Source organism: Apteryx rowi, unplaced genomic scaffold (assembly GCF_003343035.1).
Source record: "Apteryx rowi isolate R43461 unplaced genomic scaffold, aptRow1 scaffold_90, whole genome shotgun sequence".
Lineage (NCBI taxonomy): Eukaryota > Metazoa > Chordata > Aves > Apterygiformes > Apterygidae > Apteryx > Apteryx rowi.
In genome coordinates, this window is record NW_020451205.1 from 1368742 (window position 1) to 1382308 (window position 13567).

Here is a 13567-nt window from a genome sequence, read left to right on the forward strand (position 1 = left end):
AGTGTCACCGAAATCGCAATTTCGGTGACACCAGGAAGCTGAGATTCCCTCTGGGAAGGGAGACAGAGCCTGAGACGCTCCAAGAAAACCATTGGTAAACACCGTTTACCACCGTTGGTTACATTTAAAGCAATGGCTTACTTTACAAAGGTGGGAGACATACAACAACTGTTTTTTGTTTGTTTGTTTTTACCAGTTATCTGTATTTCCAGGTTGAGCATTAGTAACAAAACGTGAAGGCTCAGCTACCTCCACAGGAGAGAAAGGCAGGTCCGCACGGTGAGAGGGTAGAAAACCATTGGTGAAGGAGGCACCAGGGGAGGCAAGGCAGGCTGGAGGATTCGGGAGGGGGGAGAGAGGGGAGGGGAGGGGAGGAGAGCACCCAAGGATGGTCGTGGTCTCCATGCAAGGACACGGTGCAGCCTAGCCGTGGCGCAAGAGACTTTGCAGGCGATTCAGCTGCGAAGCGGCCTGCAGCTGAGCCGCGATGGAGCTGTGATAGGGAACAGGAAGGCCAGACAGATATCCTCACCTAGCGAACAGCCTGAATTCATACTTGGGCAAAACACATCAAGGCTGGCTCAACTGGGAACTTGGCACAAAGCCTCCCCAAGCCCACTTTTTAATTTCAGCCTTGTATTAACCTGCTGGTATTGTGCTTGGATTCTGCAAGAAACCCCAGTGATCCAGTAGCCACGCAGGTGTTATAAGTTTACACCAAAACCCTTTCTCCTTCCTCCCCACATAGTTCTTCTGCCTCAGACATCCCCAGAGCTGCTTCACCTGGTGCCCTGCCCAGGGAGCTTCAGGCTTCTGTCTCCTTGGCTTTACATCAGGCTGTTTTTAAAGACGATGGCAGTGCAGGCTGGGGCTCTGCTAGCCTGGAGCAGCTCTTCTCCTCGTCCCTCTGTCACCCCTACTGGGTGTTCAGCTTTTACGGGGAAAAGGAGGCGAGGGAGAGGGCAGGACAAGGAGGTCAGTGGTAAGGGTGGGAAGGCAGTCACAGGAGGGATGTGGGGCTAGGAAAGAGGAGAACAGGCTGATAGACAAGGGCCTTTTTTGTCTCTCCCCGCACCCTCACCCCTCATTGCTGGTTGGGAGACCAAATAGCCCCAGACAGACTGACTTTGGATAAGAGAAGGAGCTGCCAGGTGCATTTCTGTGAGAAAGAGAGGAAAAAGAACAAAACAAAGAAGGGATGGCCACAGACACTTGTTAAGGGAAGAGCAAGTTTGTAAAACAGAAATATTGCTCAGACCTGAAAAACTACATGAGCTAAATTCCTTGATTTATGTCATGCCAAAACAGCTCCCCTATCCTGCCCCCCCAAAAGGCCTAATTAGTTCCCATTTTCATGAAAGTCCGCAGCATTCAGTCCACAGCGGAGGGAATACTGCTGCACACATGCATGCCAGCTACTGCAAGTACCAGTAAAGCCCCCATTTCATTTTTACAGGCTGCACCATGATCTCTGCTGTCCTTCTCCTCTGGACTGTGCCCTGTGTGGCAAACCACATCCTCAGTGGCTCTGTCAAGGGAGGGCTGCAGGAAGGCCCCCAGCAGCTGGCGTGCAGTGTGCCAGGGCCTCCCGGTCCCCCAGGTCCCCCCGGAGCCCCTGGCTCTCCGGGGACAGTCGGCAGAATGGGCTTCCCTGGCAAAGATGGCAAAGACGGYAAGGACGGGGACAAGGGAGAGCATGGTGATGAAGGTAAGAGGAAAGTGCTTCTTGGAAGAACACGTGAGTAAAATATAAAAGTAATAGTGTGACAGTCCGGTTAACACCAAGCCTATATGCAAGCCATCATCCCAAATCTGAGTCCCAGGACAGACCAGAGACTTGCTCCCCTCTTTCCAACATCTCCCGCTCATCAGCTCCTGCCAGTGGGTTTCAGACTCACCCATTGCATCTGGGCACCTCCACTTAGCTCAATCACAGCCGGTCAGAGCAGTGGACGGGACCTTTTATGTTTGCATAGAGTCAAATTCTTGAAGGTCTAATTAATTTAAAGTAGTAACTGAAAGGAAAATATTTCAAACATCATTCCAAATGCTGTGCCAAAAACTGTTAAAAAGTATTATTTGTGGATGGAGTCTTAATGCCATACACAATTCCTATTGTCTTGATTTTGTTATTTGTCCTTTTTCCCCCAGAGTGAGATTTTCCCTATTCTGGCATACACCTCCAGAAGAGACAGCATTGGTCTTTGATTCAGGGCCTCCAGGGAAATAAAGTCAGAAGGAAAAAAAAAAAGTACTCGATATTCCCAAACCAGCAATGTCATTTTGCTGAGCACTTGCAGCCCTGTTGGAGGGCCCAAGAGCCTCTTGGCCAGGAGCCACTCGGTCACCCTGAAATGGTGGTGACCAACCCCATCCCTCTGCATAGGAGCCAGAGGTGCCTCCAGCAGTATGGCCCCATTTGCAGGGACACAGGCCATGGGAGTGCGCCTGAGCTGCAGCCACCCTYCCGTTGGCGTGAGGGAAGCAGGGACTTTCTAGAGTGCTCTAACAGGGTAACAAGCACTCCGCTGACCATGTTCAATCTAAAAAGATACATCAACACTTCTCCCCCACACACACCTTTTTCTAATACTGAGGTGGGGCTCTCTCACTTAGATAAATGCTTATTCTAAGCATCAGAACCAATTATAGTTAAAAAAAAAAAAAAAGTGATTTCCCATTGCCACACTAGAGTGCACTCCTGGTTCAGCGTAATACCAGCATGCAAATGCTGCATCTTCTCTTGTTTCACCCTCCAAAAGGGAATCTGGAGAACAGGTTTCCACCCACAGCTGCATTTAAATCTAATCTTGCTACAGCAGGTTGAGAAGCAGGATAAGTCCTCATTAATTTCTTTTGTATCAGACTCTAGCACAACTGCTGCTTATCAGCAGTTGCAGCATCACTGGGACAGCACCCAACTTGATTCCCATCTCAAGGCCATCTTTGCAATGAATGTGTCCCAGTTTACATCTGGCCCATCTCCCAGCTAGGAAGGGCCTTTTACCACACCTGGAATCTTCTCTTACAATAGATTATAACAGATAATTATGTTAAATGTAAAAATTAGACAGGAGATTAAAAATCCTGTCTGCTCTAGGCTACAGTTTCCAAAAGCTTTCCAAATCCATCCCACTCCTTCAAAATCCAAAGGTTTAGAGCCTGCTCGTAGCTAACTTCATAACTAATTACTCCTTTCTTAGCCGAGTCAAACAATTAAACTGGCCTCTTAGTCCTTAGAAGGGGTAGGCTATCCTGCTCCAGATCCCCGTTGTTATAATGCTTCCTCTCTATGCAACATGGTCAACCAGTCCTGACATACTTCCAGCCCCAGGTGGTATTTCATAGGCGTCTCACCAGAGATGTTTTCCTCCCACATGAAAATAAACTGCTATGATACAACTTTCCACTCACTATATCATGTCTTTCTCTGAAAAAGTTTACAGTGTCCTTTGTCTTCTAGGCCCACAAGGCAGAACAGGAAACCCAGGCAAACCAGGACAGAAGGGGAAAGCAGGAGCTGTTGGCAAGGCAGGCCCACGAGGGCCAAAGGGTTTAAAGGGTAATCCCGGAAAAAATGGAGCACCAGGAAAGAAAGGGCCCAAAGGGAACAAGGGTGAGACGGGGATGCCAGGACCCTGCACCTGCAATGCCAGAGCAGCCAAATCCGCCTTCTCTGTGGCTGTCTCAAAAAGTTACCCAAGGGAAAGGCTGCCCATCAAATTTGACAGGATCCTGATGAATGAGGGAGGACATTACAATGCTTCCAGTGGGAAATTTATATGCAGCATTCCCGGTATTTACTACTTCACTTATGATATCACTTTGGCCAACAAACATCTGGCCATTGGCTTGGTCCACAACGGGCAGTACCGAATCAAGACCTTTGATGCCAACACCGGTAACCATGACGTTGCCTCAGGATCAACTATTCTTTCTCTGAAGCAGGAGGATGAGGTATGGCTGCAGATCTTTTACTCGGAACAAAATGGGCTCTTTTATGATCCTTACTGGACAGACAGCTTATTTACTGGCTTCCTGATATACCCTGATCAAGATTATCTCAATGAAATATAGGATGAGAGACTATCCTGTGGGCGGAAAGTAGGAAATGCATACGAGAGCTCATTCTAGCAAGGCATAGCCTGTACACAGACATGAGTGGGATTATCACGATTCCACATTCTTGGAGCTAACAGCCTGTATTGGCTATTTGGATATTTACTTGATGTCATCACATATTCCACAGGGTGCTAGGATCAATTAGGACTGGCTTTAAAGTAGCCTTATGAGTCTCTAAATCTCCGAGGCGCCTCATGTTTTTCCATGGCCATTCAAACGTGCCATGGACATGCAACTTTAACACTGGTGCAGAATGTTTTGATTATTTTATTCTTATAAAGCATGCAGACAAAAATCCATTTCCTGAAAGCCTATTTGGAAGGGTCATTGACGTCGCAGACTGTATCGGTGCCCCTACCTCTCCAATAATAATAATCCGTATTAACACAAAGTTAAGCTTCCCCAGCTACTTAGAAGTCAGGAAGTTGTCAGCTAACATTATAGAAGTAACCATAACTCTCAGCCTTATTAAAGCACTACTAATAAGCAAAGGTGTCCAGTCTAAATGGGAAATGACACAAAGGAATGATCTCATCTTTTTTTAAGGCTAAAGGTAAAGTTTGTAGGATGCAAGCTGTTCTACTGAGCACTACCACCATTTCTCAGATTTCGTCCTCAATATCAATGACCGTGGGTCGATTGCCCTGGAGTACTGCATTTGCTTTCAGGCAGGCACTGGTAAAGCTGTGACCAGAGCGTGGCCTGGACTGTGCAAGCCAAATACCTGCAGGACTCGGATCCAGATCAGAGTGTGAACACTGCAGATAAGACTCATTTGAGAACATGAACCTTTACTCCAGAAAAAAGTTTCTTAATTCCACGTTCCCTTCATCCCTGCCAGCTTTTGCTGTAAGGAGATACTTGTGGTGCTGTTGAGATGCTCTTCAAGGGCTTAATACTACAAATAGACCCTATCTTACTGATGATAGGCTCTTCCCCCTCACCCCCCCAAAACAAATATTACAGATGCTCCAGAAATTAACAATATTTGTGTTGTATGAAAAAACAGAAAAGTCAAAAGCTGAGGTATTGAGTATTTTTTTCCCCTGTATCAGCTAAAACAGGGGCATGCTGCAAAATGGTTCATTATTACAATATCAAAGGAAATTCTCCTGCTATAAAGCTGCCAAATCTGGCTGCCTTGCTCCAGGATGCCCAAACACACACTGTGATACAGAGGTCTCTGTCTCAGTAGCCAGATGGGAGAAGCCTCTCTCCCTTGTTATCAGATGTGTTGTCTTGGTTTCCACAGTCAATTCCACAGCCATTTCTCATCTCCATATGAAAACTCATATGAAGTTCCAGTTCTTCTAAGCCTCATATTTAGACATTGAAGGGAGATTCCTTATGAACAAATAAGAATTTTTTTACATTTTACAAGTCAAAATGTTTGCATGATTTTTGTGAACTATAGTAATTGTGTTGTAACCTGCAAAATCATTTCAAAYACATTTTATAAAATAAAACTGAACTAAAATACTACTGGAATGGTCTTGCTATTTGTAAAGTATTTTCTCAGAAGGTATTTCTAAACTGTCTTGCATTTTTCAAAGACACTTGGTTTTAATGGTGGATTTTGTAGGACCAGGTAGAACAGGAACATTTCCTCCCAGCCAGGTAAGCAAAGTGCACAGCATTTTCTGTTCTCTGTGCAGGAATATTTGCAAGGTGGAAGAACATGATTCGTTTGTTGCAATGAAGCTGCTGACCTAAAGGGCAGGTGTCCTTTCCTTGACAGTGGCTGCTCAGATAATCTCTTTTGCTTTCCAAGCCTCTTTCATGTGAGCTGTCCTAGGTTGCATTTCACAAGCAGCTTCCCAGAGGGAGCAGCAGTTCAGGCCATCACCTTTCTTCCTCGACTCCCAGCCGCGCACTCCCACTGTGCCATGACAGCCGTGAGCCCTCCTGGGACAAAACCACTTTGCTCCCCGCAGCAGAGCAATGCTGGGGGCAGCCCCAGGGAGGCAGCAGGAGKTACGGGGAGGACAGGCAGGATTGCCTCGCTGCAACACCACCCAGCTGTGCTATACCCACAAGGGAAGTCACATGAAACTGCTTTAATTAATCCAGCAGCACTCATGGACCACTGCTACCAAAAGGGAGAGACCTTGCTCCCATCCTCAGACCCTTCCTCTCAATTCAACTCATTACCTAACCCCCCCAAAAATTGATTCAATTTTTTTGGTTTGGACTCAGGTTAGTTTTCTGCTAATTCTGTGAGCAGAATCCACTCAGCAAAGCAGGTGCCAGAGCTGGGAGAAGCCGGAGAGCAGTACTAGAAACAACAGTGAGAAGCAGAGGGCTGAGGGGAAGCACGGTGAGCAGTTTGGTCAGCTCAGCTCCACCATGAACTTTGCAGCCCTCCTGCTACCCAGCAGAGGGGCCCTAGCAGGGAGCGTTTCCTCCACAGGTCGGTCCTCTCCAGGGAACTCGAGCTGGTTTCCCCAGATGAGAAGCTGTGGGAAGTTACCTGTCTGGCAAAGCATCTTTTTTGGTCTAGTGAAATGGCAAACCTGAAAATTAGTCTTTAAGTCTGGAATACCAAAACACAAATCATCAGAAATGCTGACCCCTGCTGAGTGCTCGCTACTATAGGGTTTGCTTTCAGCTTGGGGCCGTGAGGTCCTTCCTCAAGGAGCAGCAGCCCCAGGCGCCGTGCCAGGTCACTGTGCTAGCCACTGTAYGGCACACAGCTCGAGTCAAGTCCCAGCCCAAGGGTCTGCTGCCAGTCAACAACTCAGTTACCAGAAGGAAGTGAAAACTCAGAAACCAAACAGGGTGGAGCCAGCAAAAGGGAGAGGGACGGTTTCTTCACGGAGGATTAAACCTCCCCTTGGACCAAGTCACCGAAAGATACTGTGCATCATGTAAGTATTTCTCTGAACGAGGCATGAATGTCTGAGGTGATACATGTGGGTTGCTTTTGCATGTGTTCCTCTGAAAAGACGAATTTCCTCTCATGATGCCTTAAGAACAAACAAGGTAWTTTGCATGCTGACCAAAGTGTCTCTGCATAGCTTGATCCTGCAAAAAGAATCATTTCAAGAAACTGTGGGCTTCCTCCTTCCTCACCCAGGAGATGGGGGAGGGAAAAGGCAGTGGGCAAGGTAAGAAGTATACTGGGTCACTGCAGGGCCAAACATTAAAAGCCAAACTCAAAAAAAAAAAGGGGGGGGGGCAAGAGAAATCCCTTCCCCAGGCCCCAAAACCAAATGACTGGCTCAGACCCAGGAGAATTACGCATTCTGGCTTGCTCCTGCATCTTCAGGCTGCATTCATTTTGTGCTCACTTTTTCCTCCAGCCAAGCAGGCTAATTTTTTAAACTGAAGATGGAGATTTGCACGGAATCTCTTTATTCCAGGAATATGACATTTCTGGAAGAACACCAAACCAGAGYGCAACTCTACCAGGCTCTGGCTTTTGCAGCCATGCTGTCCTGAGCAAGTGCCGCTTCCACCCTCAGTGCAAACGGCTGGTCCCAGCCGTGAGCGTCAGAGCTGCCCTTTGCTGCCTTCTGCTCCGAGTCCTGGCATGAGGTCCCTCCTGCGTGTTAACACACCAGCAGCAGGGATGCAAGGAAAGCCAGGTGCACCCACATTCATTATTTAGTTCAGCTTTTGCCTCCCTAAGGATCTTTCCTGTCCCAGCTGGTTCCTCTGGTGTTTCTTAACAGACCACCACCTGGCCGTGGCTCACCACCTCTAACGCAGCCTCCTAAAGACCTCCCCCCCCATTAAGGGACATTCTTCATAAAAGCACCCTGAGGTTAGTTTTGTATGTGTCTGTTATATGCAGTTCAACCCTAACAATGAATGGAATAAACATGRGGGGAAAAAAAATCTTCACTGTGGAAAAATAGCATGTGCAATGTCATAGCTGGAAAGGAAGTGCTGGTGCTGGAGCAAAGCAGCCGGCCCCGCGCCACCCCGAGCGCTGCCCAGGCGGCACGCTGCCRGGCTTCCTCACACACCCAGACTGCTGGCACTGGTACCTTTGAACCTTTATCACCTCTCGTCTTCAGGGACACTRCATAAAGGAGGACCCACGTTTCCACAGGAGGTGCCTAAGGGAGCATATACCAGTCACCACGGTTTCCACCGCACCCCAGATTAGTGCATCCTTAGTTATGTCAGTTAACACCCAGTGCTAAGACAAGAAAAATCTGTTTTTCCCTTCTTCCAGGTTTTGTCAATGCACCACATGCTGCTTAGTCAACTGCCTTGCTAATTAACATCACATCCCTAACGATGCCAGTTATCACAGGCCCGCCACAACTTTGCTGGGGGCTGCCGCAGCTCTCRGCACGGCCCCCGCTGCCCTGCTTCCCGACGGCAGCAGCCCCACGTGCCTTCCCTTCCCACCGCCCAGAGCCACTTCCACCCTCGAAACAAGCCAGCTCTAGCAGTGGAAACTGGCTCATTGCAGCCGGACAGCACTGCCCCGGGCACCTGACCCTTCCCGCGCCAGACCCCTGCCTCTACTCCCCGGTTTACGGCTGTCGGGTCCCAGGAGCCCCTGGCAGAGCCCTCCAGGACCGCAGCAGTGCCACGGACCCCCAGCAGATCCATGCCTGCCCCTCAGCTTATAGCACATAACATCTTACTGGGGAAAAAWTAATAAGGGAGGTTTCCCCACCACTACCCTTTCTGCTACTATTATAAATCTAATAATTACCCTGTCATTCTTCACTGCATTTTTCAACTAATGTGTTGGGAGGAGGCCATACCCCATGGGTGCTTGATAGGTCAAGAAATGAAAGACCTCCATAAGGAGGGATACGTTCACAGAGTTTCTAGTTTCCACAGAAACCACCGGCTGAGAGGAGCAAGGGAATACACCGTGCTTAGACCAGGGAAGGAGCGGGAATGAAAAGACAGCGTGTTTGAAGGGGAACTTCACAGGGGCTCTTGTGCATCGTGCCATTTCTCAAACAAAAACCTCAGATGTTTCAAGCTGTTACGAAGAAAAGGACCCAGAAGCCTCCCCCTCAGCCTCTTCTTATGGCCACTGCCATGCCCATGGAGCCACAGCCCGCAGCACCCCACAGCAAGGGGCAAGCAAAGCAAAATCCCCACCTAACCCGTTCTGCATCGATAGAAAATGAGGAAAATGCAGGCTGCAACTATTTTCAAGCCTTTAAATACAACAGACTCCTCAATCTGTATGAAATATCTTCAGTACAATTCTTCTAAGCCCTAGAACAATGTCTGCAATGTTGCTGCTCTTGCCTTGCATTGCCAGGGGTTTTTTAGTYTGGCACAGACACACATCCAACAGGGACTCGCTGAGGCTAACAAAGCACCTCATACCAAACAGGCTTAAGAACTGCAGTTCTTGAGCACAGTCCTAATCCTGTAACATTGCCCCTTTTTCAGCAAATCACTCACACCTTGTCTCTGCCAACAGCAGGTGAAAACAGACTGCACTTCTCTGAACACTTGAACCCCCCAGGGAATGGGGCAGCCCTGCTCTCTCCCCTCCCTCAGGTCCTTCTGCTAGGGCAGCACAGAGGTCTTCCCCAGCATGAACCAGCTCCATGTTAGCACTAACCAAGCTAAACCAGCAAAGTGGGGGCACAGCTCCATGCAGCTCAAGGAGTTTTTCTCCCCTAGGCTTGTTTTTTGCTCCTCCTTACATAGCCCTACCTGTGCTCATTCTGGGAGAGGATGTGACWACCTGGATTTGGGGCACAACTCCACAAAATGCACTACTCCAATGCAACATAAGGAAGAGGTGCTGCTTACCTCTTGCTGCTCCCGGCTGTCCCTTCTCACTGCTTCTTTTCTACTAGCTCCAGATCACTCCATGAGTTGATTTAACTCTCTAAAATGACAGAAAACTAACCTTGTAGAAAAAAATGGGTTCAGTGAAGTAGATCAGGTAATGAAAACATGTGATGAACAATAAAGCTGGTGCAAGGTGAATGGGGGAACCATGCAAGCAGGGCAGTGGAAAGTAGGGCAAGGCATAGAGGGTCAGAGGACCATCTCCTGTCTCCTCAGCAGGAAGCTCAAGCACTGTGAAAATACTCAAAACAGCTTAAACTAGCACTCAACATCTTGCTAAACCAATCTAACTTTGGGATCCTGGCTAAATGGGAGGCACCTGGGAYGTGAGCAAGACAGGTAGCCCACCTGGGAAGGGGGAGTGTAGGTGTGATGTGTTCCCAGGTTGTGCTGGCCTCCTCGTTGGGTGCAGGAGGACCTTATGCCACCTTCAGCAGCCAAGGAGGTGAAAAACTGACCCAAATGGTCCTCTGGGCACCTGCAGCCTCCCTGGTAGGAGCTCAGTCAGCAGCAGATTCTGGTATTGTGCTTGAGACTTGACTAAAAAGCCCTTCCCCCCTGCCCCCACCACCACCTAGGCTCAGCCAGGAGAGTCTCAGCTCCTTGCTGGCATTGCTGTGGCTGCTCTCAGCACTGGGTTTCCACCACTTGCTTCCCTAGCTGAGCCTCTGCCCTGTCTGATCCTGTTATACTTGTGGGTAAGATACGGGTTGCCTGAGCTACTTTCTGGTCACTCTGAGGTCTTTGTCCTTAGCTATTTTCAGATAGTTTTGCTCAGCCTAAAAGCAATGTTATTATTCCAGCACTTGGAAGTGTAGCACTAATAGCAAAGATGTAATCTTTAATCAACCCCTCAACATAGATTTTATTGATTTGAAATGAGGCTTATTTCAATGAAGTTTAACTGACTGCACATATGTTTTACCCAACCATGATTTATCAATGATGATAGACTAACATAAAACTTCCCTAAATTAATATAAACTCTGTGCAAAGCTATTTACTTTTGGAATCCCCATGGGATTTTACTTTGATCTAACTCAGTCTGTTTTTTTTAAAACACCTGAAAACTAAATCAATACAGTTCTGATGTGGATAAAACCTATATTTTAACTCAAACTTTATCTGCTATATCAGAACTTGATGATGATGATAACTTGAATGATCCAGTTTGTAAGGCAAATATATACTGTAGCTGCAGTCAACTTTTGTAATACCAGAGACTTAGACCGATACAATGTCTGGGTATCGTTTATTCAGTCGTTAGATGGAATAGTTACTGGAGTCCCTGTTTTATGCAAGAGGCCTTGCTGGCACTCCCACTTTCAAAATAAATGATTCCAAGGTTCAAGGCTAAGCCTGAGCTCTTATCAAGTCTAATTTGTTACTGTAAATATTTTATGATGCCAAAGACACTGTGTGTGTGTATATATATATATATATATATATATGTATAAAAAAACCAGTATGGCATTCTGTTTGAGCACTAGTAACAGAGGTATGCTATAGAAAGGAGAACTACCTCAATTAACTAGGGCAGCAGGCTTTTTCCTTGTCTGTTTCCATTTTTTAAAATATTAATGCAGCCTGAGATCAGTCTGATCCACAAAAGGAGTCTTTCTGTAGATCATCCTTACCTCATTTCCAAATGGAACAAGTGAAACACATGGGCCATATTCTGGAGGAAAAAAAAAAAAGAAGACTTTTGTCTAGAAAATTAAAACCAACATTATATGGAACAGTTTTCTATTTCATATGGAATCTCTCAAGATTTTTTTAAAAATTCAGATTAAAAAATACAAGAGCTCTGAAACAGTAGATGATATGGATGTAAAGAACATCTGAAAATCCATACCATGGTCATATTATTGAAGCTTGATTTGAAGGAAGTTATAGAAGTTATTCTTTCTTTCATATTAACACTAATAAATTTGAGAACTATATTGAGATGATGCAAATACATATATAATGTTTGTTGTAGAAAATGAATATATCATTGTATAAATTATAAATGGATTACTGCTATTTCTTGTAAGGAAGTGCTCAGGCTGTTACTCAACAGCAAACTGAAGCCTGTGCTCAGTTTTAAGCAAAAAGACAATATAGATGCATGCCTTAATTTAAGCAAAGAAAAAAGTAAGCATCCTGGTATCCCATTAAGCAAAGTAGACATACTTAAAGGGGAGAATGATTTCTGATGGACAGTTAGCGGCAGCTTTTAGCTAAAGGCCTAATGGCTGCGTCCACTCATCTTCACTGATTCTCTTTTATAGCGGGGACAAGCCACCAAACTTAGAATATAAACAACTGGGTGTGTTTTCCCCAGAGGAACTGGTCAACAATTTTCTTCGTTGGCCAAAAAATATTTTCCCAAGAACACTAAAATGAACACAAATATTTATTTTGATTGAAACACAATGGGTTTTGTTGTTCCTTTCCTTTTGGAAAATAACTAAGAAACAAGCATTTCATGAGATTCTTTTAAAGATTCCTGTGCAGAATGACTGGCAATTTGCAAAAAAAAAACCCCCCCCCCCCTAATTCTAAAACTGATTCTAAAAATGGTGTGTAGTTCCTTAAATGGAAAAGTTGCTGACAGGCCTGGGTAAATTTTTGCATGGAAGTTCTTTATCCTGAATGGATCAACAGCGAGATTTGGCTCTAAAACAGGTTGTGTGGTGATTTTTGGCTCCTGGAATTGCTGAAGCAGATTGCTAAGAAAGACTTGTTGGAGCATTTTAATTCAACCTACTGAAATATCCTGTAGACTATCAATATGGACCCCAGGAGTCTGGGAATAAAGATAAGGGCTCATTGGATATGAAGCTTGGAGTGGATCACAAGTGCAAAGCAAGGATTGACATTTAGCCTGAAATTTTACAGCTCCCCCAGGCTAGGCTAAAGGCAAACCACCAATTCACAAATACTGTGGCAGTGTGTCAGGCTCCCTTTATATCTGGCACCGCGCACCTCTGTGTAACAAGGATGTGACCGTGCCTCTGTCCCGACGAGAAGCAGCCCCAGGTTGTGTGTGGAGTATGGGGCACGCGGCCGGCTCCCGGAGGCAAGCGCGTTCCCGCTGTCCCAGCTCGGTGGCAGAACAGGGCAGAGCTGCCTGCCGGTGCCGTGCAGTGCGGGCTGCGAGGCGGCCTGCTCCCAGGGGCCCGGTCCGAGCAGCTCGCAGGCAGCCGGACATGGGTTAACGTTTCTATCCACAAGCAGCTGGCAGCTAAAGACAAGGCATCCTGTACTGGGAACCATAAAACAAGTTCAAAGTTCCTCTCTTCTGTTAATACTGTGGATAGTTACTGAGTATCCATAATCTTTATTACTGGGAAAAACTTGATATTCCACCGCCTCAGGCGGCCAGTTTTGTTTGCATTGCACTCTGCAGTCCGGCTAGGGAGCAAACCAAACACAGCAGAGCCAAGCGAACCGCAGCTCGCGGCTCAGCAGGGGATTTGTCACGTCTCTAGCACTGCTTTTCCGCCCCCCTCCGCTGCCCTCGCCCTCCGCTCTCCGAGCGAGCCGTAACCCGGCGTTTCGGACCCAGCGCGGGGCGCTGCCCGCTGCCCCCGAAGGGTCTCGCGCCGCAGCTGCGGTGACAAAGGATGCAGCTCCCTGCCACGAGTTTGAGGGCTTTTTTTTGGGGGGGGGG

General features: G+C 47.0%; 1 protein-coding gene across 1 annotated transcript; it reads left to right on the forward strand.

Annotated features, from left to right (window-relative positions):
* The first annotated feature begins 1461 nt into the window (after positions 1–1461).
* C1QTNF2 (C1q and TNF related 2) lies at positions 1462–4077 on the forward strand. Its single transcript, XM_026091393.1, has 2 exons — positions 1462–1708; positions 3464–4077. The coding sequence occupies exons 1-2, from the start codon at positions 1465–1467 to the stop codon at positions 4075–4077; spliced, it is 858 nt and encodes a 285-aa protein (XP_025947178.1). The 5' UTR covers positions 1462–1464.
* Positions 4078–13567: the final 9490 nt, after the last annotated feature.